The sequence below is a fragment of the Gorilla gorilla genome, chromosome 13 (genome assembly GCF_029281585.2).
Source record: "Gorilla gorilla gorilla isolate KB3781 chromosome 13, NHGRI_mGorGor1-v2.1_pri, whole genome shotgun sequence".
NCBI lineage: Eukaryota > Metazoa > Chordata > Mammalia > Primates > Hominidae > Gorilla > Gorilla gorilla.
Window position 1 is genome coordinate 124,599,290 of NC_073237.2, and position 25,052 is coordinate 124,624,341.

Genomic DNA, 25,052 nt, shown 5'->3' on the forward strand with positions numbered 1-25,052 from the left:
AAGAGGAGGCGTAGAAGAATGACCGGCACTGGGTGCACGCCCAGTTAAGCACGTCACTTCCTGGGGTCATTTGCATTCAGCAGGGCCTGGGAACCAGGATCCCAGAGCTCTGGTCCCAAGTCTCAGGTCCTAGAGTAGGGGTAGGGGTAGGGGTCACGTCAGCCCTTGGGTTCAGTTTCTCCAGACCCCTCTCACAGTGACAACTCCAGTTCAGGCGGGGAGTGTGGCATTTGGGGTTCCTGAGAGGTGTTTGTTTCGTCCCTCATGTTTCACGTTTGAAGGTGCCTCTGCAGATGGCCAGGCACAGCCTCCCTGGGAACCCACCATCTGCTCCAAATGAGTGGGGAGAACTGGCATGCCAGCAGCCGCCCCTCCCACGCTGGGCACAGCACGCGGCCTCCGAGGCTGGTGGGCCTGACACTTTTCTCTGGGCACCTGTTCTGTCCTCCCTCAGCCTAACCAGGAGCTGGAGGCTGGATCTAGTCTGGATCCCCACTGGGGGGAAGGAGGGCCACCTAGGGGACCCTTAAACAGAGGGCTAAAGTGGGACAGTGTGTCCAGGTGAAAGGGAAGAGCTAGGGAGCTGCTGAGTCATGCACATTCCTTCCCGTGTTGCCTGCACGCCTACTACGTGCGGGGCCTGCGCCAGGCAGGAACCCGGAAGTGAGTGAGGAGCTCATTGTCCGGACCTGGGGACCTGCTGGTCCTCCCCACTGTCAGTCCAGACATGAGACTGGGAAGCAGACCTCTCGGGTCCTGGCACCAGGCACCAGGCCAAGGAAAGGCCAATGTAGGATTCGATGAAGGAGCCAGCCTGGCACTGGCTCCTCAGCATGGGGCAGATGGTCCTTAAACTTAACACGGAGTGTGGAAACCACCTGAGGATCCATTTAAAACCCAGATTCTGCCTCCCCGTGAAGCCCTCTTGAGATTCTAGCCCAGCATGCCTGAGGAGCATGCGTCTGGACAAACTACCCAAGGCATTCTGATGCAGGCCGCGTGAGGGCCTCACTTTGAGAACCTGGGCCATGACAGAGATGGGCCACCTCCCCATCTGGGCACCAGGAGATCTTGGCTCTGGGAGGGGTTGACCCCCAGACATGGCCCTGCCTCTAGTCTCTGCTTCCCAGAAGCTACTTGCCCTTTAAGTAGCCCTGGGGAGGCAGCAGGCAGCTGGCCCAGACCCTGACCACCCAGCATTCTTGCCAGCTGGGCCCTGGGCTCCCCACACCCGCTATGTGGCACCTTGGAGACCTCCACCCCTCAGGCTCACCAGGGCTGCGTGGGCCCGTCTGCTCAAGGAGAGGCCTCTCAGGGAAGAACTCCAGGGAAAGTCCACATCTCTGTGTGGGGGACTCTTTGTGGGGAGTCCCATCCTTTCCAGCCCCTCCTGCAGTTTCCATGGCAACTACTGTTGCCATGGTGTTGCTGGTGAGGAGCTGGTGGAGAAGAGGGTGGACCCCCGGCCCCCACACCCACCCCAGCTTCTATGAGAACAGCTGTTCTATCTCCACAGCCCTGGGGGACTCCCAAAACTGGAAGTCACGCCCCCAAAGGAGTCTTTGAGTAAAGGATGGGAGAGATTGAGACCGGAAGTCCTCCCACCCCCCAGCAAACCCCCTCCCTCTGTGCCGCCTGGCACACCTCTGTTCTAGCATATACCACGCTGCATTGCATTATCTGTTTACTTGTCTGTCTCTCCCACCACACTGTGAGTTCCTCAGGGTGGGAACTGTCTGACTCATCATCTCCCATCCCCAGAGCCCGGCACAGGGCCCGGCACAGACTGAATTTAATTGAATTACATAAAAAGCCAAGTCTGGCTTCTTGGGTTTGAGACAGCACCATTGAATGAGGAAGTTTCCAGGCTGAGGGTCCAACAGACACTCAGCTTTGAATCCCTGCTCTGCTGTGTGACCTTGGGTGAGTCACTTCACCTCTCTGAGCCTCAGCTGCTTCCTCTGTAAAATGATAATCTCTATATCAGAGCACAGATTCGAGGACTTGGGGATTCAATCAGAATTTATTGAGTGCCCCTTGTGTGCTAAGCCCTGTCCTGGGCACTGGGATACAGTGGCAGACAGAAAGAGGCTGCCCTGCTCACTGTCTGGCAAGAATGAAAAGCATTTGCCTGGTGCGCAGAAATGATGAATATACACAGGGCTTACCATCCTTCTCCTTCTCCAGTATAATTCCTGACTCCTCCCCAGCAGCGTCCACTTCCCCAGACGTGAGGCAGTGGAGAGGCTTCAAGAGGGGGCTTTGAACCTAGGAGCTCTGGGTCTAGTCTGTTGTACCTAAGACCCTTAGCTCCTGACCCTGGGGTGCAAGAAGACTTGTGAGTCTGGGTCAGGCTCTGGGCTGGGAGCAAGAGACCTGGGTTCCACTTCTGGCTCTGTAGAGCTTGAATGTATCTTTTTCCCTCCCTGGGCCTCTCTGTGAATAAGGCGCTGGCTGTGTCTCAATGGTCCCTCGGGCTTCGACCTGTTCCCCCCTTTCCTGGGCCGTGGAGATCCCATGACTGGCAATTCTGACATCCTGATTCCTGGAGAGGCCTTCACCCTTGTGCTTGCGCCAGCTGGAGGGTGGTGCAGAGGGAGGTGGATGAAAAGAGCTGACTGGACAGAGAACTGGCACCCACAAGAGTCAGCCAAAAGGACAGCTGAGGTTGACATTGGCACGAGCAGATGTCTAAGCTGTAGACTGTCAGGTCTGGGGACGGGGGATGACTTTGGGACCTCTCAGTCCAGTCCTTCAAAGGCGGCTCGGTTCACGGGGTGCTGAAGGGCAGGGGAGTGTCACTGCAGAGTCAAATATATCCGAGACCAGGGTCTGCTCTGCCAGATACTGGCTGTGCAACCTGAATGTCTCTAAGGTGCAGCTCCCTCATGTGCAAAGTGGTGGTAATAACAGCACCTGCCTCATGGTGCTACAGTATGGAGCCCCACTAAGCGCCTGGCATGCAGTAGGCACTAAGAAGCATGAGTTTTTTTGTTTTTTTGCGTTTTTTTTTTTTTTTTTGAGGTGGAGTTTTGCTCTTGTCGCCTAGGCTGGAGTGCAATGGCGTGATCTTGGTTCACCGTAACCTCCGCCTCCCGGGTTCAAACAATTCTCCTGCCTCAGCCTCCCAAATAGCTGAGATTACAGGTGCCTGACACCCCGCCGGCTAATTTTTTTGTATTTTTAGTAGAGACAGGGTTTCACCATGTTGGCCAGGCTGGTCTCAAACTCCTGACCTCAGGTGATCCGCCCGCCTCAGCCTCCCAAAGTGCTGGGATTACAGGCGTGAGCCACTGCACCCGGCCCATGAGTCCTTTTCCTTGCCGCCTCCTTCCCCACTCTTCTTCAACCCTAGCCATATGGAGCCTGGAGAAGGGGAAGTGAGATGCTGCCCTGCCCCACAGCGGAAGGGACGGGAGAAGTTACAGCTCTGTTTCCTGGGATCCACTCTGTGGGCACTGGACACATAGGCATGTGGGAGACCCCATGCCTCAGTTTTCTGGGGCTGAATGGCCGTGGCTGAGTTGGGGCAGGGACTTCCTATTGGTTCAAAACCAACACAGGACGTATCTAGGAGTTGATCCAGTCTCTTGGCAGCTCAGATGCATAAATTCTGTGACCCAGGCGACTTGAGGAAAAGTATTTTCCACCTTTCTGGGCTGCCATATGCTCTTAGTTACCTGAAGCCCCTGAGCTAAGGAGCGGTGGAGCCAGCACTTTGGAGGGAGCTTTGGCTTTCCCAGGGGCCGGACAGGTACCCCTGGGACAGAGGGCGCCCCCTCATATCTTGACCCTCCTTTGACCTCCAACTCATTGCAGGGACTTCCTGCCTCGAGGATCTGGCATTGTCACCCGACGTCCCCTGGTCTTGCAGCTGGTCAATGCAACCACAGGTACGTGCCCTCCTTCACCAGCAGCCAGGCCTGCCCACTCCAGCCTCTCCCCCGTCCCCAAGCTGAGGGACAGCCTGGCCACGAACTTGCTTGCTGTGTGACTGTGGGCCTCGTTCCCCTTAGGGATAGCGGGGATCAAAATACATAATGGAGACGTGGGTGGTGGTTCTGCTTGGGTGTGTCTGGGGGTTCTATTACCGGTGGGAGATGAAAACCCCCAGGTGGGGTTCCAGACCTTGATGCCTACTGCCCTTCCCCTGCCCGCTTCTGGAGCAGAATATGCCGAGTTCCTGCACTGCAAGGGAAAGAAATTCACCGACTTCGAGGAGGTGCGCCTTGAGATCGAGGCCGAGACCGACAGGGTCACCGGCACCAACAAGGGCATCTCGCCGGTGCCTATCAACCTCCGCGTCTACTCGCCGCACGGTGAGGACCCTGGCCCCGCCCTAACCTCTAACAATCATTTTCTTGGCCACGCACCTCTGCGTGCCTCGCTCCTCCTGCAGACTCCGCCCCTAGAGCGATCCTGCCTCTGCATCATCCTATTCCAAGCTCCACCCAGCCGTGATTCCGCTCACTTCCGGCCACGCCTCCAACAGGCTGCCACTTTCGCCCCGAGATTTCCTAGTCCCACCCACCTGCCACCCTGCTCCCAAGCAGCTTCTCTAACCCCGCCCTATTCTTTAACCTCGCCCGCGGCCACGCCCCTCGCCTTGAGCCCGCCCTCTCGCCGCCCTGTCCAGTGCTGAACCTGACCCTGGTGGACCTGCCCGGAATGACCAAGGTCCCGGTGGGGGACCAACCTCCCGACATCGAGTTCCAGATCCGAGACATGCTTATGCAGTTTGTCACCAAGGAGAACTGCCTCATCCTGGCCGTGTCCCCCGCCAACTCTGACCTGGCCAATTCTGACGCCCTCAAGGTCGCCAAGGAGGTGGACCCCCAAGGTAGGTTCCCACCCGGTGGCCAATGCACAAAACCCCAGGCTTGCAGGCTGTCTATTCTTAGTGTAAAGGGGAGCCTCTGAACGGTCTAAGAATAGCGGTGGAATCAGATTTGTACCTTTAAAAATCACTTTGGGGGTCAGGCATGGTAGCTCACGCCTGTAATCCCAGCACTTTGGGAGGCCAAGCTGGGAGGATTGCTTGAGCCCAGGAGTTCGAGACAAGGCTGGGCAACCTAGTGAGACCCCATTTCTACAAAAAATTTAAAAATTAGCCGGGCACCGTGGTGCGCGCTTGTGGTCCCAGCTACTCGTGAGGCTGAGGCCGGAGAATCACTTGAGCCCAGGAGGTTGAGGCTGCAGTGAGCCCTACTCGCACCACTGCAGTCCAGCATGGGCAAGAGTGAGACCCTGTCTCAAAAAAGAAAAAAAGGCCGGGTGCAGTGGCTCGCGCCTGTAATCCCAGCACTTTGGGAGGCCAACTTGGGAGGATCACTTGAAGCCAGGAGTTGGAAACCAGCCTGGCAACAAAGCGAGATCCCATCTCTAACAAATAAAAAAACAAGAAGAATAAATAAAAATCATTTTGGCTACTCTGTGGAAAATGAATAAGGGGGAAAGAGAGGAGGCAGTGAGCGGGCAGGGGGCCGAGGAGAGCAGGGGGATGGGAGTGGGAGTGCATGGAATTGTATGTGAGAGTGGGTGCAGCTGTAGACGGCCCTCCTGCTGGTGCACCCAGGCCAGCGCACCATCGGGGTCATCACCAAGCTGGACCTGATGGACGAGGGCACAGATGCCCGTGACGTGCTGGAGAACAAGCTGCTCCCCCTGCGCAGAGGTAAGCAGGCCATGCCCCTCAACCACTCCCCAGCCCTTCCCCACCCTTCTCCTCCCCTTGAGGCTGGTTGCCCTGACCTTGATACTGTTCACAGGCTACATTGGGGTGGTGAACCGGAGCCAGAAGGACATTGACGGCAAGAAGGACATTACCGCCGCCTTGGCTGCTGAACGAAAGTTCTTCCTCTCCCATCCATCTTATCGCCACTTGGCTGACCGTATGGGCACGCCCTACCTGCAGAAGGTCCTCAATCAGGTAGGCGACCAAGCCAGGATGGGGCCTGGGGAAACAAGCATGAAAATAGGATAATTTAAGTGTGTTCTGAGAGTGAACAGCAGAGGTTAGCCTCTCCGTAGCGCAGATAGACAAACTGAGCCTCAGAAAAGCAAAGCAACTTGCCCACAGCCCCACAGCCAGGTAGCAGCAAAGCTTCACTGACCTTTCCCTGTCTGGGACCTGCCAGGGAAGCCCTGGAAGTCCCCAACACAGAGAAGGCCAAGACCTATGTGGAGGGTGTCATGGGGAAGAGCTTGGGTTTGGGGGCCAGGATTCAAGTATACTTGGCTGAAGACCTTGACAGGGAATCCCAGGGGCTTCCCCAGGACTTTTCTCCATCTGGAATGGGGCATCCAGAACTGAAGCGTGTGTGTGTGTGTGTGTGTGTGTGTGTGTGTGTGTGTGTCTGTCTGTCTGTCTGTCTGTCTGTCTGACTGTCTGTCTGTGTAGGCAAGACCTGGTTTCCAATCCCAGTTTTGTCACTCCCCCTCTGAGACACTCTCTCTGGCTCTCTGAGCCTCTATTTCTTTTTTATTTGTTTTCTTTCTTTCTTTTCTTTCTTTCTTTCCTTTCTTCTTTCTTTTTCTTTCCTTTCTTCTTTCTTTCTTTCTTTCCCTTCCTTCCTTCCTTTCTTTCTTTCTTTCTTTCTTTCTTTCTTTCTTTCTTTCTTTCTTTCTTTCTTTCTTTCTTTCTTTTCTTTCTTTCTTCTCGTAGATGGAGTTTTGCCCTTGTCACCCAGGCTGGAGTGCAATGGTGCGATCTCAGCTCACTGCAACCTCTGCCTCCTGGATTCAAGGGATTCTCCTACCTCAGCCTCCCAGGTAGCTGGGATTACAGGCACACACCACCACGCCTGGCTAATTTTTGTATTTTTAGTAGAGACGGGGTTTCACCATGTTAGCCAGGCTGGTCTCATACTCCTGACCTCAGGTGATCTGCCCGCCTTGGCCTCCCAAAGTGCTGGGATAACAGGCATGAGCCATAATCGTGCCTGGCCTCTGAGCCTCTGTTTCTGCATCTGTAATATGGAGACAATGGTGATCAGACCTGTTTCATAGGATTGTTGTAAAGGTTCAGGGAGATACTGTGTGGGGGCACCTAGTGAGAATGAGTGCTAGAACTTGAGAATGACCTTAAAGGAGGCTTTAAACCCAGAGGGTCCAAGGGGCAGCCCTCTGGCCACCCCTGCCTCAGACGCATGTCTAAAAATATTAAATTGGGATGGTATGGTGGTTCATGCCTGTAATCCCACCACTTTGGGAGGCTGAGGTGGGTGGATCACTTGAGGCCAAAAGTTCAACACCAGCCTGGCCAACAAGGCGAAAACCTGTCTCTATTAAAAATACAAAAAATTAGCTGGGCATGGTGGTGCACGCCTGTAGTCCCAGTTACTCAGGAGGCTGAGGCAGGAGAATTGCTTGAACCTGGGAGGCAGAGATCGCAGGTTGCAGTCAGCTGAGATCACACCATTGCACTCCAGCCTGGGTGACGAGTGAAACTCCGTCTCAAAAAAATAAATAAATAAATAAATAAAAATAAAAATATTAAATTGGCCAAAAATCAGGAAATTCCAAATACAAATCCAGATTTCTGGCTTTATTGAAAATTGTGCACTCATTAATTCAACTAATACATCTCTGCAAGCTCCTTCTTTTTTTTTTTTTTTTTTTTTTTGAGGCGGAGTCTCGCTCTGTCGCCCAGGCTGGAGTGCAGTGGCGCGATCTCGGCTCACTGCAAGCTCCGCCTCCTGGGTTCATGCCATTCTCCTGCCTCAGCCTCCCGAGTAGCTGGGACTACAGGTGCCCGCCACCACGCCCGGCTAATTTTTAGTATTTTTAGTAGAGACGGGGTTTCACCGTGTTAGCCAGGATGGTCTCGATCTCCTGACCTCGTGATCCACCCGCCTCGGCCTCCCAAAGTGCTGGGATTACAGGCGTGAGCCACTGCGCCCGGCCTCAAGCTCCTTCTATGAACCAGTTTTCTTGCTAGTGGCCCAGGCAGCAGTGGCAGGGCTGCCCTCCATAGCTCTCCACCTCACCACGTTCACACAGTCCCCTGGCATCCAAGTCCCTTCCTGGCCCTGTGACCATCTGTCCTCAACCCTTTCCTCACCCTTACCCCCAGCAACTGACGAACCACATCCGGGACACACTGCCGGGGCTGCGGAACAAGCTGCAGAGCCAGCTGCTGTCCATTGAGAAGGAGGTGGAGGAATACAAGAACTTCCGCCCCGATGACCCAGCTCGCAAGACCAAGGCCCTGCTGCAGTGAGGCTCCCCCAGCTCCTGCTCCTATCACTGAATCCCTGCCCCCAGCCTCTCAGCGTGGGGCTCTCCCAGGGTTCCCTTTGCTGGGCTGCTCCTGCCCCCTCAGGCCACACCACTCTCCCCCCAGGATGGTCCAGCAGTTCGCCGTAGACTTTGAGAAGCGCATTGAGGGCTCAGGAGATCAGATCGACACCTACGAACTGTCGGGGGGAGCCCGCATTAACCGAATCTTCCACGAGCGCTTCCCTTTCGAGCTGGTCAAGGTAGGTCAGGCAGCCCTGGGGACAGGATGGCTCAGGACTCCCCCCACCCTCACTCAGGACTCTCTCTGCGTGTGTTTTTGCTGACCCCCACCCCACAGGCCCTGATGCCCAGCCCTAGGTGTGTGGTGGGCCCTGTCTTGACCTCCCAGGTAGTAGGACAGGCCCTGACCAGGCTTTTCTCTGCTTTTCTACACAGATGGAGTTTGATGAGAAGGAACTCCGAAGGGAGATCAGCTATGCTATCAAGAATATCCATGGCATTAGGCACGTATTGGGGCCTGGGAGGGTGGCCGAACCCCAGAAGTAGGGGGTCTGGGACAGAGGCGCAGGGAGTGATGAAGTGGGCCTCCCTCAGGAAGGACTGAAAGCTCTGTTCCCCAGTCCTCTCGACCCCAACTTTCTGGCTCCCTGCATGACAGGCTCCAGCTTGGGGAGGTGGACCCGGGCCACCCCGCCTACTGCAACTTGCTGGGCCAACTGGGCACAGCCCAGGGCGCAGGTGGCCGGGGAAACACCCTCTGGGGCTGGGCCCATCCCCAGGGTGAGATAGCTCCCCCAGTGCCACCCAGGTAACCGGACAAAGATGTCCAAACCACCACGAGGGCCTGGGGTGGAGCATCTAAGTATGAGGCTGTGTCCTTTTACGACAGCCGGGGACTTTGCAATCCTCCAGACCCTCCTGTATTCACAGTAGCCCAGAGTCAGTCCCATTCCACCCCACCGCCCTCCTTCTAGGCAACCCGTGGAGTAGGAAACAGGATTGGGAGGTGGAATCTGTTCCTTGAAAGCTTAGATCCCCTTCAGGGACCCAGATCTATGCTGTGTTCATCCAACAAATCCACTGGGCAGGAAAATGTAAAGCACCTACCCTATGCCAAGCAGTGAACAAGACCCAGTGTCCCCTGCTTTCATGCAGGTTCATTTCCAAGATTTGGCATGGAGTTTACTTCCTGATAACTGCACTGGCCAATTCACAGAAAAAAGATCTCTTTCCTAGTCTTAAAACAAAACACTCTATTCCTGGAAAGGCTTTTATGGAGAACCACGTTTGGCAATTTTCAAGCCATTTCTGGCCATAGAACCTTCTATATGCACAGACCCTTACGAGGAAGCAGGACTTACATATCAGATACTCAACCACCTTGTCTTGCCCCAAAGAGCCTCATTAGGGCCGGGCGCGATGGCTCACGCCTGTAATCCCAGCACTTTGGGAGGCCGAGACAGGCGGATCATGAAGTCAGGAGATCGAGACCATCCTGGCTAACACAGTGAAACCCTGTCTCTACTAAAAATACAAAAAAATTAGCCGGGCGTGGTGGCAGGCGCCTGTAGTCCCAGCTACTTGGGAGGCTGAGGCAGGAGAATGGCGTGAACCCGGGAGGCGGAGGTTGCAGTGAGCCAAGATTGCGCCACTGCACTCCAGCCTGGGCGACAGAGCAAGACTCCGTCTCAAAACAACAACAACAACAACAAAAAACCCTTCATTAGAACCCCTCCCTCCCATTTTACAACTGGGGACACTGAGGCCCAGAGAGGGGTAGTGGAAGGGCCCCTCAGGCAGAGTTCATGGGCTTGGGGAGGAGCCTCGGCCTGGCCCTCCTGGCCGGCACTGGCCTGTGACACTCTGCCCTTCTCCCGCTCCGGGCGTTCAGAACGGGGCTGTTTACCCCAGACATGGCCTTTGAGACCATTGTGAAAAAGCAGGTGAAGAAGATCCGAGAACCGTGTCTCAAGTGTGTGGACATGGTTATCTCGGAGCTAATCAGCACCGTTAGACAGTGCACCAAGAAGGTAACCCGGAGGCCCGGGCCAGCCCCCACCGCCTCTGCCCCGCCCTGCACTGCTGCCAGGCGCTCCTTCCCCATGTCCCCCCCTGCCTCCTCGGTAGCATGTACAGACCTCAGCGGGGTGGGGAGGCAGGCCACCACTGAATAGGAGACAATGTGCCTCTGAGGGGGCCTCACCCACCCCTGGCCCCCAGGTCTGGGGACCCAGGGATTGGACATGGGTGAAACGGGGATGATGGCTGGCTGTTTACCCCAAGAGCCCACCAAGAGCTCCCCCAGCTCAGAGAATAGGGCTTGAGGGGACCCTGAGCCCCCTCCCTGTCCTCAGAGGTGTCATCTTTGGGAGCTCCAGGGAGGGGTCTGGGGAAACCTTAGCCTTGGAGACAGGTGAAATGCAGGGCCTTCTCGGGCACTGCTCAGTGGGTCTGGGTGGCCAGAGGGGGTGCAGAGGACCCAGGACTAGCAGGTGCCCTGGCTCCCCGCTGTCCTTCATCCTCCCCATACTCATCTCACCCTCACTCAGGACCCTCACACAGGATGCTCACGTAAGACCCTCACACAGGGCCTCTCCCTCCCTTCCATCCACATCTGGCTTTCCAGGGATAGAGCCCTTCTCCCATCTGCCCCACCATCCAAGCCTCACAGAAGCATGCAGGGAGGCAGGACAGGGAGGACGGTGCCCATTTCACAGCACGAACACTGAAGCTCCAGGAGATCAAGTGGCTTGCCCAAGTCACAGTAGTCAGGAGGTGGCAGAGCTGTTACTTGAAGCCACGGCTCTGGACTCCAAGTCCAGTGCTCCTCGATTCCACCCTCCAGCCTCCCTTCCTTTCCTCTCCCCACTGCTGTCCCAGCCCCTCTCTATCACCACCTCTACTCTTTCTGTCTTTCCTCTTCTCTTTCTGTCTTTTGGTTCCACCAAACCCCTGTGGAGGAGAGGCAAGGAATGCCCCTTGAAGAGAAAGGGAGGGGCGGGACTAGAGCAGGGAGCTGGAGAGTGGAGGTCAGGCTGCTATACTGCAACCCTAGGAGGCAGCCTCTGTGCCACGGTTTATGGGAATGGACCCCCCTGGAGTTGTGCAGTGCATGGCCTGGGCAGCTGGATGCGGCAACCCTAGAGATAGGGAATGGTACTGAGGTTTGGAGTCAGGATGAAGCAAATTCTGGGACACTGGGAAACGTAGAATTGAACAGGATGGGTGGATGAGGTCCTGGCCTTGTCCTGGCCTGGGTCAGCTCCTTAGGAGAACCCAAGGCTGTGGACAAAGACGGCACTGGGAGAGAGCAGGCAGCCTCAGTGAGGCCGAGGAGCAGGGGAGCATCCCTGGGAAGAGGATCTGAACTCAATAGCGGTCTTGTACGGAGCAGGGGCTTGGTCCCTCCTACCTCTGACCATACCTATGGAGCCCAGGGGATGCTTGGCAGCACCTGGGAGGTGCCAACCCCGGGTGGCAAGGGAGGGCCGGTCCCACGCTCACATTGTCTTCTGTTCTCTCTCTCTCTTTATCTGTGTCGATGTCTCTCTCTCTTCCCCCGTGCCCGTGCCATCCTCTCCACCCCTGGATTCCTGTCTCTGCTTGGCTTTCACCCACTTCTCCTCCCCACCCACGGCTGCTCCTCCTCCTGTCCCCACCTCCTCCCCGGGTGCAGGACGGGCCTCTTCACACCTGACCTCGCTTTTGAAGCCACAGTGAAAAAGCAGGTGCAGAAGCTCAAAGAGCCCAGTATCAAGTGTGTGGATATGGTAGTCAGTGAGCTCACAGCCACCATCAGAAAGTGTAGCGAAAAGGTATGACGGCCGCCTGGGCGGGGCTGGGCCTGGCCGTCCATTCCTTGTGGCCACGGCCTCCCGTGGGCAGAAGGATCTGCTGAGCCGGCCCCACGGCTACCCGCAGGGACCCAGCCCTAGTGTTTCCTGCCAGTTTCTAACCCTGGGTACTTGCACTCATGACCCCTCCAGGCCCCCATCCCAGAAGACTTGACTCCAACCCAAGCCTCCTTGGTGGCACCTATGCTAGTGATGAAGATGATGTTAAGGAGATGGCAGCTGTTTACTGAGCACCTACTATGTGCCAAGCACGCGCTGAGTGCTTGCCCTTACTATCTGACTCAGTCCTCTCAACCACCCTAAGACGTGGGTAGTGTTGTTATTCCCATTTTGCAGATGGCAAAACAGAGTCTCAGAAAAGAGAAGCAGAGTGTGATTCAGATTTAGAAAGGACAGAGGAAGGGGTCTGAGGTCAGGGCCTCCTGGGCAGGGGGAGCTGTCCTAGTTCCTCAAAACCAATTTGCCTGAAAGCATATTGTATTACTCACTTTACAGTAATCTGTGCGTGAGAGACAGGGGCGGTCTCTTTTGAGTTGTCTGTGACTTTTTAGATGCCTTTTTCCTATTTGTCTGCTTTTGGGCATTTTGAGGATTTTTAGCCAGGTTGTCTAAAGCAGTTCTTCCCAGGGGAGTGCGAGAGAATCAGTTGCCTGCAGGAGCTTCTCCAGCAGGCTAAATCAGAGGTGCCAGGGGTGAGCCCAGCCTCACCTATATCTGAAGGACTTCCCTATGCTGGTGGGTGGAGGCACATCCACCTTAGCATTGAGTTTCAAATAAGCATCAATCATCTCCATTCCTTTTTTTTTTTTTTTTTTTGAGATGGAATCTTGCTCTGTCACCCAAGCTGGAGTGCGGTGGCACCATCTTGGCTCACTGCAACCTCTGCCTCCTGGGTTCAAGTATTCTCCTGCCTCAGCCTCCCGGGTGGCTGGGATTACTAGCATGTACCACCACACCTGGCTAATTTTTGTATTTTTTTTTTTTTTTTGAGACGGAGTCTCGCTCTGTCGCCCAGGCTGGAGTGCAGTGGCGTGATCTCGGCTCACTGTAAGCTCCGCCTCCCGGGTTCACGCCTTTCTCCTGCCTCAGCCTCCCGCGTAGCTGGGACTACAGGCGCCCGCCACCACGCCCGGCTAATTTTTTGTATTTTTTAGTAGAGGTGGGGTTTCACTGTGTTAGCCAGGATGGTCTCAATCTCCTGACCTCGTGATCCGCCCGCCTCGGCCTCCCAAAGTGCTGGGATTACAGGCGTGAGCCACCGCGCCCGGCCTAATTTTTGTATTTTTAGTAGAGATGGGGTTTTGCCACGTTGGCCAGGCTGGTCTTGAACCCCTGACCGGAGGTGATCCACCTGCCTCGGCCTCCCAAAGTGCTAGGATTACAAACATGAGCCACCGCGCATTCTTTTTTACTGAGCAGTGTGTTGTGTAATCCTTGTATGTTGCTACATAAAGATTGGTCTCATGCCTTTTTTTTTGAGACAGTCTCACTCTGTTGCCTAGGCTGGAGTGCAGTGGCACGATCTCGGCTCACTGCAACCTCCACTTCCTGGGTTCAAGCGGTACTTCCACCTCAGCCTCCCAAGTGGCTGGGACTACAGGTGAGCACCACCATGCCTGGCTAATTTTTGTATTTTTAGTAGAGACGGGGTTTCACCATGTTAGCCAGGCTGGTCTTGAACTCCTGACCTCAGGTGATCTGCCCATCTTGGCCTCTCAAAGTGCTGGGATTACAGGTGTGAGCCACCACGCTCAGCCAGTCTCATGCTCCTTAACTACTGAGTTGTATTCCACTGTAGAAATGTGGCATGATTTATATGTTCAATGTCCTCTTGACGGACATTGAAGTTTCAATTTTTTTTTTTTGCCTTCACAAACGATGTTACAATGAACATCCTTATAGATGTATTTGTAGTATTTATCCCATTGTTTTTTCTTTCTTTTTTAGAGACAAGGTTTTGCTGTATCTCCCAGCATGGAGTGCAGTGGCACAATCATAGCTCACTGTAGGCTCAAACTGGGCTCAAGCGATCCTCCCGCCTCAGCCTCCCAAGTAGTGGGACTTCAAGCACTTACCACCACACCCCACCCAGCTAATATTTTTGTTTGTTTGTTTGTTTGGTTTTGGTTTTTTTTGAGACAGAGTTTCACGCTTGTTGCCCAGGCTGGAGTGCAGTGGTGCCATCTCGGCTCACTGCAACCTCCACCTCTCAGGTTCAAGCGATTCTCCTGCCTCAGCCTCCCGAGTAGCTGGGATTACAGGCTCCTCCCACCATACCCAGCTAATTTTTCATATTTTTAGTAGAGATGGGGTTTCATAATGTTGGCCAGGCTGGTCTTGAACTCCTGACCTCAAGTGATCCTCCCACCTCAGCCTCCCAAAGTGCTGGGATTACAGGCATGAGCCACCCGCCTGGCCTAATAATTTTTTTGTTAAGACAGGATCTTACTATGTTGCCCAGGCTGCTCTTGAACTCCAGGCCTCAAGCAGTCCTCCTGCTTCAGCCTCCCAAAATGCTGGGATTATAGGCATGAGCCACCGTCTGGCAACAGTGGCTTCTTGATGGACATTTGGGTTGTTTCCAAATTTTACCATAATCACTGCTTTCCTTTTGGAATGAGAGTCAAAGTGTTTCATGGTTTTTAAATGTTTATATCTAGTAATCAATCTTCTAGGAATCTATCCTAAGGAAACAATTGCAGAGAAAGAAAAGCAAAACTCTATCCACAGAGATATTCATTGTCAGGTTATTTAGAATATTGAAAAACTGGAAACTATCTGGCCAGGCGTGGTGGCTCACGCCTGTAATCCCAGAACTTTGGAAGGCTGAGGTGGGTGGATCACAAGGTCAGGAGTTCAAGACCAGCCTGACCAATATGGTGAAACCCTGTCTCTACTAAAAATGCAAAAATTAGACGGGCATGGTGGCACGTGCCTGTAGTCCCAGCTACTCAGGAGGCTGAGGGAGGAGAATCGCTTGAACCTGGGAGGCGGAGGTTGCAGTGAACGAAGATCACACCACTGCACTCCAGCCTGGGTGACAAGAGTGAAACTCCATCTCAAAAAAAAAAAAGAAAGAAAGAAAAAGAAAAACTGGAGACTATCTAAATATTCACCAATAGGAAAATGGTTAAGTAAACTGTGATAAATCTATTCAATAGAATATTATGCACCCATTAAAATGTTTATATAGGCTGGGCTCACACCTGTAATCCCAGAACTTTGGGAAGCTGAAGCGGGAGGATTGCTTGAGGCCAGAAGTTTAATACCAGCCTGGGCAACATAGCAAAACCCTGTCTCTACAAATTTTTTTTTTAAATTAGCCAGGCGTGGCAGTGTGCACCTGCAGTCCTTGCTACTTGGGAGGCTGAGGCAGAAGGATGGCTTGAACCAAGGAGTTCAGTTGCACCACTGCACTCCTGGGTTATTTTAGAGACCCTGTCTCTAAAATAAATAAAAAAGAAGTTAGAGACCAGCCTGGGCAACATAGTAAGACCCTGTCTCTACAAAAAATAAAAAGATTAGCTGGGCATGATGGCACACGCCTGTAGTCCCAGCTACTCAGGTGGCTGACGTGGGAGGACTGCTTGAGCCTGGAAGGTCGAGGCTGCAGTGAGCTCTGATTGTGATCACACCACCATATTCCAGACTGGAAGACAGAGCAAAACCTTATCAAAAAAAAAAAAAGGTTGGCCAGGTGCAGTGGCTCATGCCTGTAATCCCAGTCCAGTACTTTGGGAGGCCGAGGCAGGTGGATCACCTGAGATCAGGAGTTTGAGACCAGCCTCGCCAAATAGTGAAACCCGTCTCTACTAAAAATAGAAAAATTAGCTGAGTGTGGTGGTGGGCACCTGTAATCTCAGCCACTCGGGAGGCTGAGGCAGGAGAATCACTTGAACCTGGAAGGCAGAGGTTGCAGTGAGCCAAGATCACGCCACTGCACTCCAGCCTGGGTGACAAGAGTGAAACTCCATCTCAAAGGAAAAAAAAAGGGAGGGTGGGTGGCCAGGCGTGGTGGCTCACACCTGTAATCCCAGCACTTTGGGAGGCTGAGGTGAGTGGATCACGAGGTCAGGAGCTCAAGACCAGCCTGGCCAACATGGTGAAACTCTGTCTCTACTAAAAACACAAAAATTAGTTGGGTGTGGTGGCGGGTGCCTGTAATCCCAGCTACTCGGGAGGCTGAAGCAGAGAATGGCTTGAACCCAGGAGGTGGAGGTTGCAGTTAGCCAAGATTGAGCCATTGCACTCCAGCCTGGGCGACAGATCGAGACTCTGTCTCAAAAAAAAAAAAAAGAAAATTAAAAATTAAAAAAAAAGATGGGATTCACTTGTCCCTCCACAGCATATTGTTGGGAAAAAAAAAAAAAGCAGGTTTCAGAAAAGAATGTATGGTATTTTGGAGAAAAAATAATATATGTGAATGATAAAATCTCAAAGGCGTATTCACCATAGGAATCTTTTTATTTTCACTTCACAAATTTTATTTATTTATTTATTTTTATTATTACTCTTTTTTTTTTTTTTTTGAGATGGAGTTTCGCTCTTGTTGCCCAGGCTGGAGTGCAATGGCGCAATCTCGGCTCACTGCAACCTCCGCCATCCAGGTTCAAGCAATTCTTCTGCCTCAGCCTCCCGAGTAACTGGGATTACAGGTGCCCGCCACCACACCCAGCTAATTTTTTGTATTTTTAGTAGAGACGAGGTTTTACCATGTTGGCCACGCTAGTCTCGAACTCCTGACCTCAGGTGATCCACCCGCCTTGGCCTCCCAAAGTGCTGGGATTACAAGCATGAGCCACCGTGCCCAGCCCACTTCATAAATTTTAGTCATGCTCTAATCTTTTACAGTGAGTCTGTGTGATTTCTTTTTCTTTTTTTTTGAGACAAAGTCTTGCTCTGTCGCCCAGGCTGGAGTGCAGTGGCACGATCTCGGCTCACTGCAACCTCTGCCTCCTGGATTCAAACGATTCTTATGCCTCAGCCTCCTGAGTAGCTGTGATTAAAGGCATGTGCCACCACGCCCAGCTAATTTTTGTATTTTTGGTAGAGATGGGATTTCACCATGTTAGCCAGGCTGGTCTCAAACTCCTGACCTCAAGTGATCTGCCTGCCTCGACCTCCCAAAGTGCTGAGATTACAGGCATGAGCCACCGTGCCCTGCCATCTGTGTGATTTTTGTGAGCAGAAAAAACTGCTCAACAAATATTTGGAAAGGAAAGCTTTGGTCAAAAGGAGGAAACTGATACTTTTGCCTTTTTTTTTTTTGGAGACAGAATTTCGCTCTTGTTGCCCAGGCTAGAGTGCAACGGCACGATCTCAGCTCACTGCAACCTCCACCTCCTGGGTTCAAGTGATTCTCCTGCCTCAGCCTCCAAGTAGCTGGGATTACAGGCACACGCCACCACGCCCGGCTACTTTTGTATTTTTAATAGAGACGAGGTTTCTCCATGTTGGTCAGGCTGGTCTCGAACTCCCGACCTCAGTTGATCTGCCCACCTCGGCCTCCCAATGTACTGGGATTACAGGTGCAAGCCACCGCGACCGGCCACTTTTGCCTTTTGATTGGTTTAGTGGATCATAATTATTTTTTTCCTTATAGGCAAAACTCACCTTTGCCTATCTTTGTATATATATTTTTCCTCCCCTCGAGTTTTCTAAGGTTATCAAGTCACTCCTGCCAGAACTTTAATGAGTGTTAATAAGTGAACTCTCATTACTGCCAGCCCTGCTGGGATTAGACTTGCCATCTCTGAGTGAAATCAAGAGTTTAATGTTGGGCATGGGGTGTGCTGCTCAGTTCTCTCAACAACTCTAGGAGGGAAGGTGTCATTACTACCCCATTTTCCACATGGAGAAACTGAGGCCCAGAGAGATCTGGTCATTTTTCTAAGGAGAGTCAGCGGACAGCGGCTGGTTTTGAACCCAGGGCTGAATGGCTCCAGGGGCTGTGTCCCTGACTGCTAACCCGGTGGGCTCCAGGCTGACCGCCCCCTCAGCCAAGGGCTGAGAGGGGAAAGTTCCTTTTGAAAAGCTGGCGGAACGTCCTGGAAATGTTCAGAGGCAGCCAGAATGGAAAAAGATGCTCAAAGGGAACAGAACTTCTCAAAGGGGTGGAGGCTGCCCTGCCATGGGTGACATGTGGAAAACTTGAGACATGTGACATCCAGGCGGTTAGTGGGAGAATTGGTCATGCTCTTTGGCAAATTGCTCCCTTCTCCTCCCTCCTTCTCCCTGCTCCTCCAAACTCTACTCTGGGAGGGAGCACTTGGGACCACCTCAGAGGAGGCCTGGTGGCTGTGACCCAGTCCCAAATGTCTGCCCAGACTTGGAGACTGCAAAGAGCGGGAGCCCTTCCTTGAGCCTCAGGAGCAGTGGGGTTCACAGGGCCCCTCTAGTCACCGTTTTTAAGCCCCTGGTCTCAGACTGCCCCTCCCTCAGGTCTCCTGAGCTTAGCCACATCATCCACGCCCTTGGCACAGCCACGGGATGATGGGTGTGATGCGGGCATCCCTCGTGTTGGCATCCTGGACCGATATCCAGGGCCCTGCTTTCTCCCCATCCTCCTGCCTCTCCCATGCCCCTCCTCAAAACTCCTTGGCCTCCATCCTGCCCTCAGAATCACCACCTGTGACTCAGGCACACCAATCCCTGGGCCTCTTCCTCCACTGGGGGACCCACCTGAAGGGCCTGACCCAGCTACGGGAAGAAGGACGAGGAGCGCTCCCAGCTTTGCCCCATCATGCTGCCTGGGCCCCAGGTGGCCACCGCGTGGAGAGGGTGGGCCCACAGGACTGGAGCCCCTGGGGGTGGGCTCCCACCATCAGAAATGCACTGAGTCTCCTCCCCGGAAGAGCTGATCATGGGCCAGAGGGCTGAGGACCCTGTGCCACTCACCCTGGCATCCATCCTTCATTCATTCCCTCATTCTCCAACACGCCCTCTTCCAGCACTGGCCATGGGCCTGGCCCTGCCCCAGCCCTGCCTCGGGGACAGTTGCCACCCAGTTGATTGGAGGAGGTGGAGTGGGAGAGGAGTGGAGAGAGGCCCCTAACTCAGCTCTCAAGCAGTCGGGGCAGGCTTTCTGGAGGAGCTGAAGTCCGGCAGAACCTTGTAGTCAAGTGAATCACCTGGGCTGTGCCCAGAGCCCGACTGAGCTGAGGGCACGATTCGCAGGCAGAGGGGGACGGGCTTGGAGCAACTTCCCCTTCAGCCTCCCTTCATAAGAACTGGGGGGAAAGAGGTGCTGCTGAGCTCCTACCCCAAAGGAGTGGGGTCGAGACAGTGTGGCTGGCCAGAGCCAGGCAGATGTGGCTGGGGATGGTGGTGCCGGGCAGGGGCATGCAAGGGAGACAGAGCTGAATGGATTCCACCAAGAGGGCCAGGGCCCAGCCAGGCCCCGCGGGGTACTGCTCATGCTGCTGGCCCCCGCCTTGCATGTCCCCCAGCCCTCGCATGCTTTTGCTTGTGTTTCCTGCATGTCCTCTGGTGTGACTGCTGGTTTTCCCCTGAACCCCCTCCCCAGCTCTGACAAGGAGCATTGCCTGTCCCAGCCTGACTCAGGAGGCCAACTGGCACCTTGGGCCCTGTCCTCCCCCGATTCCTCCTGGATAGGAATCCAGAGGCTGTCCCCTGCCTGATTCCCCATCTAGCCGTCCCTCCATGCCTTTAGGAAGGCACGGGGTAGCCCTGAGTATGAGGGAACACCTTGGGAGCTAACGGTCCCCAGAGGCCTCAACCTAACCAGTCTGCGGGGCAGGCTCATTCCCATGGCCTTTCTCCCACGGGAACCACCCCTCTGCCCTGAAGTTGCCCAGGTAGGCCAGTGAAGAGGGCCCGGAACCAGGAAGACCCTTGAATCGCCATTTGGAACCCACACTTGGGGGAAAGGGGTGGCCGTGGCTTGGTGCCATCAGCGTCCTGGGACCCCAGGTCTCTCTTCCCCGCGTTGTGGGCATTCTGTGTGTGCCTCCCACCCTGCGCCGCGGATCCCTGGACTCGTGGGGTGTGGGTGCTCCCTGCCCATGCCCTCTGTGTACGTGGCTTTCTGCCCTCCTGCACTTCCCCAGCTCCAGCAGTACCCGCGGCTGCGGGAGGAGATGGAGCGCATCGTGACCACCCACATCCGGGAGCGCGAGGGCCGCACTAAGGAGCAGGTGAGCCCCGCAGCACCCGGCCTGGCCGCGCCTTCCTTCCACTCCTGGCCGCCTGCGCCTTCCACTCCTGGCCCTGGGTTGCTTCCTTCTTGTTTTGTCTCTTCTGTCTCAGTCTTCCTCTGTCTCATACTGACTCTCTGCTTCTCTCTCTTTTTTATTGTAGTAAAATACACATAACATACCACTTTAGCCGTGTTTAAGTGCACAGTTCAGTGGCACCAAGTACATTTGCATTGTTGCACAGCAACATCCATCCACAGAACTGTTTTTTTGAGACAGAGTCTTGCTCTATCGTCCAGGCTGGAGTGCAGTGGTGTGATCTCTCAGCTCACTGCAACCTCCGCCTCTTGGGTTCAAGTGATTCTCTTGCCTCAGCCTCCCAAGTAGCTGGGAGGCTACTGGGAGGTGGCGTGCGCCACCATGCCCGGGTAATTTTTGTATTTTTAGTACAGACAGGGTTTCACCACGTTGGCCAGGCTGGTCTCAAACTCCTGGCCTCAAGTGATCTGCCCACCTCAGCCTCCCAAAGTGCTGGGATTACAGGCGTGAGCCACCGCGCCCGGCCCACAGAACGCTTTTCATCTTGCAAAACGGAAACTGTCGCCATGAAACACTAACATCCCATTCCCTGCTCCCCCAGCTCCCGGCAGCTGGCAGCCACCATTCAACTTTCTGCCTCTATGAATTTGTTGTTTGTTTGTTTGTTTGTTTTAAGACGTAGCCTCGCTGTTGCCCAGGCTGGAATACAGTGGCATGAAATCGGTTCACTGCAACCTCCGCTTCCTGAGTTCAAGCGATTCTCCTGCCTCAGCTTCCCGAGTAGCTGGAATTACAGGCACGCACCACACACCCGGCTACTTTTTTATATTTTTGGTAGAGATGGGATTTCACCATGTTGAACAGGCTGTTCTCAAACTCCTGACCTCAAGTGATCCGCCCGCCTCGGCCTCCCAAAGTACTGGGATTACAGGTGTGAGCCACCGTGCCTGGCCTGTCTCTATGAATTTGACTTTTCTAGGGACCTCACGTAAGTGGAGTCATACAGTATCTGTCACTTAGCATAACGTCTTCCAGGACCATCCGTATTGTAGCATGTGTCAAAAGCTGCTTCCTGGCCGGGCGTGGTGGCTCATGCCTGTAATCCAAGCACTTTGGGAGGCCGAGGTGGGCGGATCACGAGATCAGGAGTTTGAGACCAGCCTGGCCAACATGGTGAAACCCCGTCTCTACTAAAAATACAAAATTTAGCTGGACGTGATGGTGGGCGCCTGTAATCCCAGCTATTCAGGAAGCTGAGGCAGGAAAACCACTTGAACCCGGGAGGCAGAGGTTGCAGTGAGCTGAGATCATGCCATTGCACTCCAGCCTGGGCAACAGAGTGAGACTCCATCTCAAAAAAAAAAAAAAGCTGCTTCCTTTTTAAGGCTTGAATAATATTCCATTGTATGGATGGACCACACTTTGTTTATTCATGTGGGTTTTTCCTACCTTTTGGCCATTGTGAATCACACTGCTTTGAAGATGAGTGTACAAATCCCTATCTGAGTCCCCACTTTCTACCCTTTTGAGTATATACCTAAAAGTGGAAATGCTGGGCCATAGGCTGGTTCTATGCTTATTTTTTTGGAGACAGAGTCCTGCTCTGCCGCCCCTGCTAGGCAGGAGTGCAGTAGCATGATCATGGTTCACTGAAGACTCGACCTCCCAGGCTCAAGCGATCCTCCGACTTTAGCCTCCCAAGTAGCTGGGGCTACAGGTACATGCCACTACGCCTGGCTAATTTTAAAATTTTTTGTAGAGACGGGGGTCTCACTATGGTGCCCAGGATGGTCTCAAACTTCTGGGCTCAAGCGATCTGCCTCAGCCTCCCAAAATGCTGAGATTATGAGCATGAGCCACCGTGCCCAGGCTGGTCAGGCTTTCTTCACTTTCTGGCAGTCTATCCTTGTGGTCCTCTCTTTGGGCCTCTCTTTGTCTATTTGCTGTTTCTCTGGGTCACATTATACCCCTCATAGCCACCCCCACCTTTTATGTCATCGTTCATCAAATATTCATTCATTTCTTCCTTCAATCACAAACATAGCCACTGAACGCTACCTCTGAGCTGCACAGAGCAGAGGTGAGCAGGGCCCATCGTGGCCCTCACGGAACTCAGAGGCTAGTCCTCCTTCCTGATCCCTGTCTGCCATGCCCCTACATGTCTGTTGTAGCCCCCTCTGGCTCCCATTTCCCATTTCCTGTTTTCACACATCTCTCCATGATGCTGCCATCTCCATTCATTCATGTTTTTGTTGTTGATGTCATATTTTTAAATCCTTATTGATTGCTTTTTAATTACAAACATCATAAATACACAATAAAACATTCAATCAGTATCGAAGTGGTTAAATTACAAGGAGATAGCCCTCCATTCACTCTTCCCCACCCCTAGTTCTTCCTGAAAAATAACCATTACTAACAGTTTGGGGCTCCACACAGTGGCTTATACCTGTAACCCCAGCACTTTGGGAGGCCTAGGTGGGAGGATTATATGAGCCCAGGAGTTTGAGACTAGCCAGGGCAACATGGCAAGACCCCGTCTCTACAAAAAATTTAAAAAACTAGCTAGGCGAGGCGGCATGCACCTGAATTCCTAGCTACATGGGAGGCTGAGGTGGGAGGGTCGCTTGAGCCCAGGAAGTGGAGGCTGCAGTGACCCATGATCATGCCACTGCATTCCAGCATGGGCAACACAGTGAGACTCTGCCTCAGTAATACCCCAAAAAGCAAAACAGTTTAGTGTGTCACCTTGCAGGCATTTTCTTACACGTGTGCACTCACACACAAACACACACAATCCAGATTCCATCTTTATCCTAAACCACAAGCCTGCTGTGTGCCTTGCCTTTTTCCTCTGAAGATAACTGTAATATCTAACATCTGTTGAGTATCTCATCTTCTGTGTCTTCACCAGTTCTAAGAGGCAGAAATGCTACATTTGTGGACTTTGAGGCTAAGTGAGGATAGACCCCAAGCTCACAGGAAGCAGTGGGGCTTGGGTCTGAAACTGGCAGTCTTCGTCCCATCTGGAAAGTCATTCTCATCACTACTCAATTCCAAATATGTTCACATTTAATCGTTTGCAAGGGTCTTCCCAGGCTGGAACCTGGACATTATCCTTGTTCTTTTTTTTTTTTTTTTTTTTTTTTGAGACGGAGTCTCTCTCAGTTGCCCAGGCTGGAGTGCAGTGGCTCAATCTCGGCTCACTGCAATCTCTGCCTCCCGGGTTCAAGCCATTCTCCTGCCTCAGCCTCCCAAGTAGCTGGGACCACAGGTGCATGCCACCATGCCCGGCTAATTTTTGTATTTTTGTAGAGACAGGGTTTCACCATGTTGGCCAGGCTGGTCTCGAACTTGTGAACTTGTGACCTCAAGCGATCTACCTGCCTCGGCCTCCCAAAGTGCTGGGATTACAGGCGTGAGCCACCCTGCCCGGCCTGTCCTTGTTCTTTTGAACAGCTGCAGGGTGCTTTCTTGTTTAGAGAGTATCATAATCTGTTTCACCCTCAGATGGCCACTGGCTTGCTCCCAATTTTTCTCTATTACAAACTGTACTACTTTGAATACTCTGGCTCATGTATCTTTGCTCACTTGATGAGTGTATCTGTGAGATACAATTCTGGAAGTGAATATGTGCATTGTTTGTTTGTTTTTTTTTGAGATAGGGTCTCGCTCTGACGCCCAGGCTGGAGTGCAGTGGTGCCATTATGGCTCACTGCAACCTCTGCATCCCTGGGCTCAAGCGATCCTCCCACCTCAGCTTCCCAAGTAGCTGGGACCACAGGCGTACACCACTACACCTGGCTAATTTTTCTATTTTTTGTAGAGACAGGGTTTCTCCATGTTTCCCAGGTTGGTCTTGAATTCCTAGGTTCAAGCAATCCTCCTGCCTCGGCCTCCCAAAATGCTGGGATTACAGGCATGAGCCACCACACCCGGCCCTGTGCATTTTAATGTTGTTAAATATTGCCAAATTGCCCTCAGAGAAGGTGATACTGATTTACACTTCCATCAACAATATATGAGAGAGCTCATTTCCCAATACTTGTGTCATGCTGATCACTTTAAAAGCCTCTGTTTGTTTGTTTGTTTGTTTGTTTGTTTGTGACAGAGTTTCGCTCTTGTTGCCCAGGCTGGAGTGCAATGGCACAATCTCGGCTCACTGCAATCTCCGCCTCCTGAGTTCAAGTGATTCCCCTGCCTCAGCCTCCCAAGTAGCTGGGATTACAGGCATGTGCCACCATGCCCATCTAATTTTGTATTTTTAGTAGAGACGGGATTTCTCCATGTTGGTCAGGCTGGTCTCGAACTCCTGACCTCAGGTGATCCGCCCACTTCGGCCTCCCAAAGTGCTGGGATTACAGGCATGAGCCACTGCGCCTGGCTAAAAGCCTCATTTTTAACTTACATTTCTTTATTAATGAGGGTAAGGATTTTTTACACATCCTTAGTGGATGTATGCATTTCTTCTATGAATTATTCATCATGTTCTTGACTATTTTGATTTGTGATTTTCTTTTTTTTTTTTTTCTTTTGAGGTGGAGTCTCACTCTGTCATCCAGGCTGGAGTGCAGTGGTGCCATCTCAGCTCACTGCAAGCTCCGCCTCCTGGGCTCACGCCATTCTCCTGCCTCAGCCTCCCAAGTAGCTGGGACTACAGGAGCCCGCCACCACGCCCGGCTAATTTTTTGTATTTTTAGTAGAGACGGGGTTTCACCGTGTTAGGCAGGATGGTCTCGATCTCCTGACCTTGTGATCCACC

The 25,052-nt window shown here is 53.1% G+C and overlaps 1 protein-coding gene across 22 annotated transcripts in view; it reads left to right on the top strand.

Annotated features, from left to right (window-relative positions):
- DNM1 (dynamin 1) overlaps nucleotides 1-25,052 on the top strand; it is a 52,776-nt gene that overhangs the window by 11,357 nt on the left and 16,367 nt on the right. For 14 of the 22 annotated variants that reach the window (XR_008668575.2, XR_008668576.2, XR_004071380.3 and 11 more), the window contains exons 2-11: nucleotides 3,820-3,893; nucleotides 4,170-4,319; nucleotides 4,637-4,840; nucleotides 5,576-5,674; nucleotides 5,769-5,929; nucleotides 8,075-8,217; nucleotides 8,345-8,480; nucleotides 8,677-8,744; nucleotides 11,918-12,056; nucleotides 20,165-20,251. Coding sequence is in view for 17 of the 22 variants with exons in the window: in XM_063697054.1 (XP_063553124.1) it covers nucleotides 3,820-3,893; nucleotides 4,170-4,319; nucleotides 4,637-4,840; nucleotides 5,576-5,674; nucleotides 5,769-5,929; nucleotides 8,075-8,217; nucleotides 8,345-8,480; nucleotides 8,677-8,744; nucleotides 11,918-12,056; nucleotides 20,165-20,251 (1,261 nt within the window). In the remaining 5 variants the exon portion in view is untranslated. Of the gene's footprint in view, nucleotides 1-3,819; nucleotides 3,894-4,169; nucleotides 4,320-4,636; nucleotides 4,841-5,575; nucleotides 5,675-5,768; nucleotides 5,930-8,074; nucleotides 8,218-8,344; nucleotides 8,481-8,676; nucleotides 8,745-10,132; nucleotides 10,272-11,917; nucleotides 12,057-20,164; nucleotides 20,252-25,052 lie in introns of all 22 variants that reach the window. The other 8 variants (XM_031014265.3, XM_031014257.3, XM_055351243.2 and 5 more) reach the window with 1 other exon arrangement.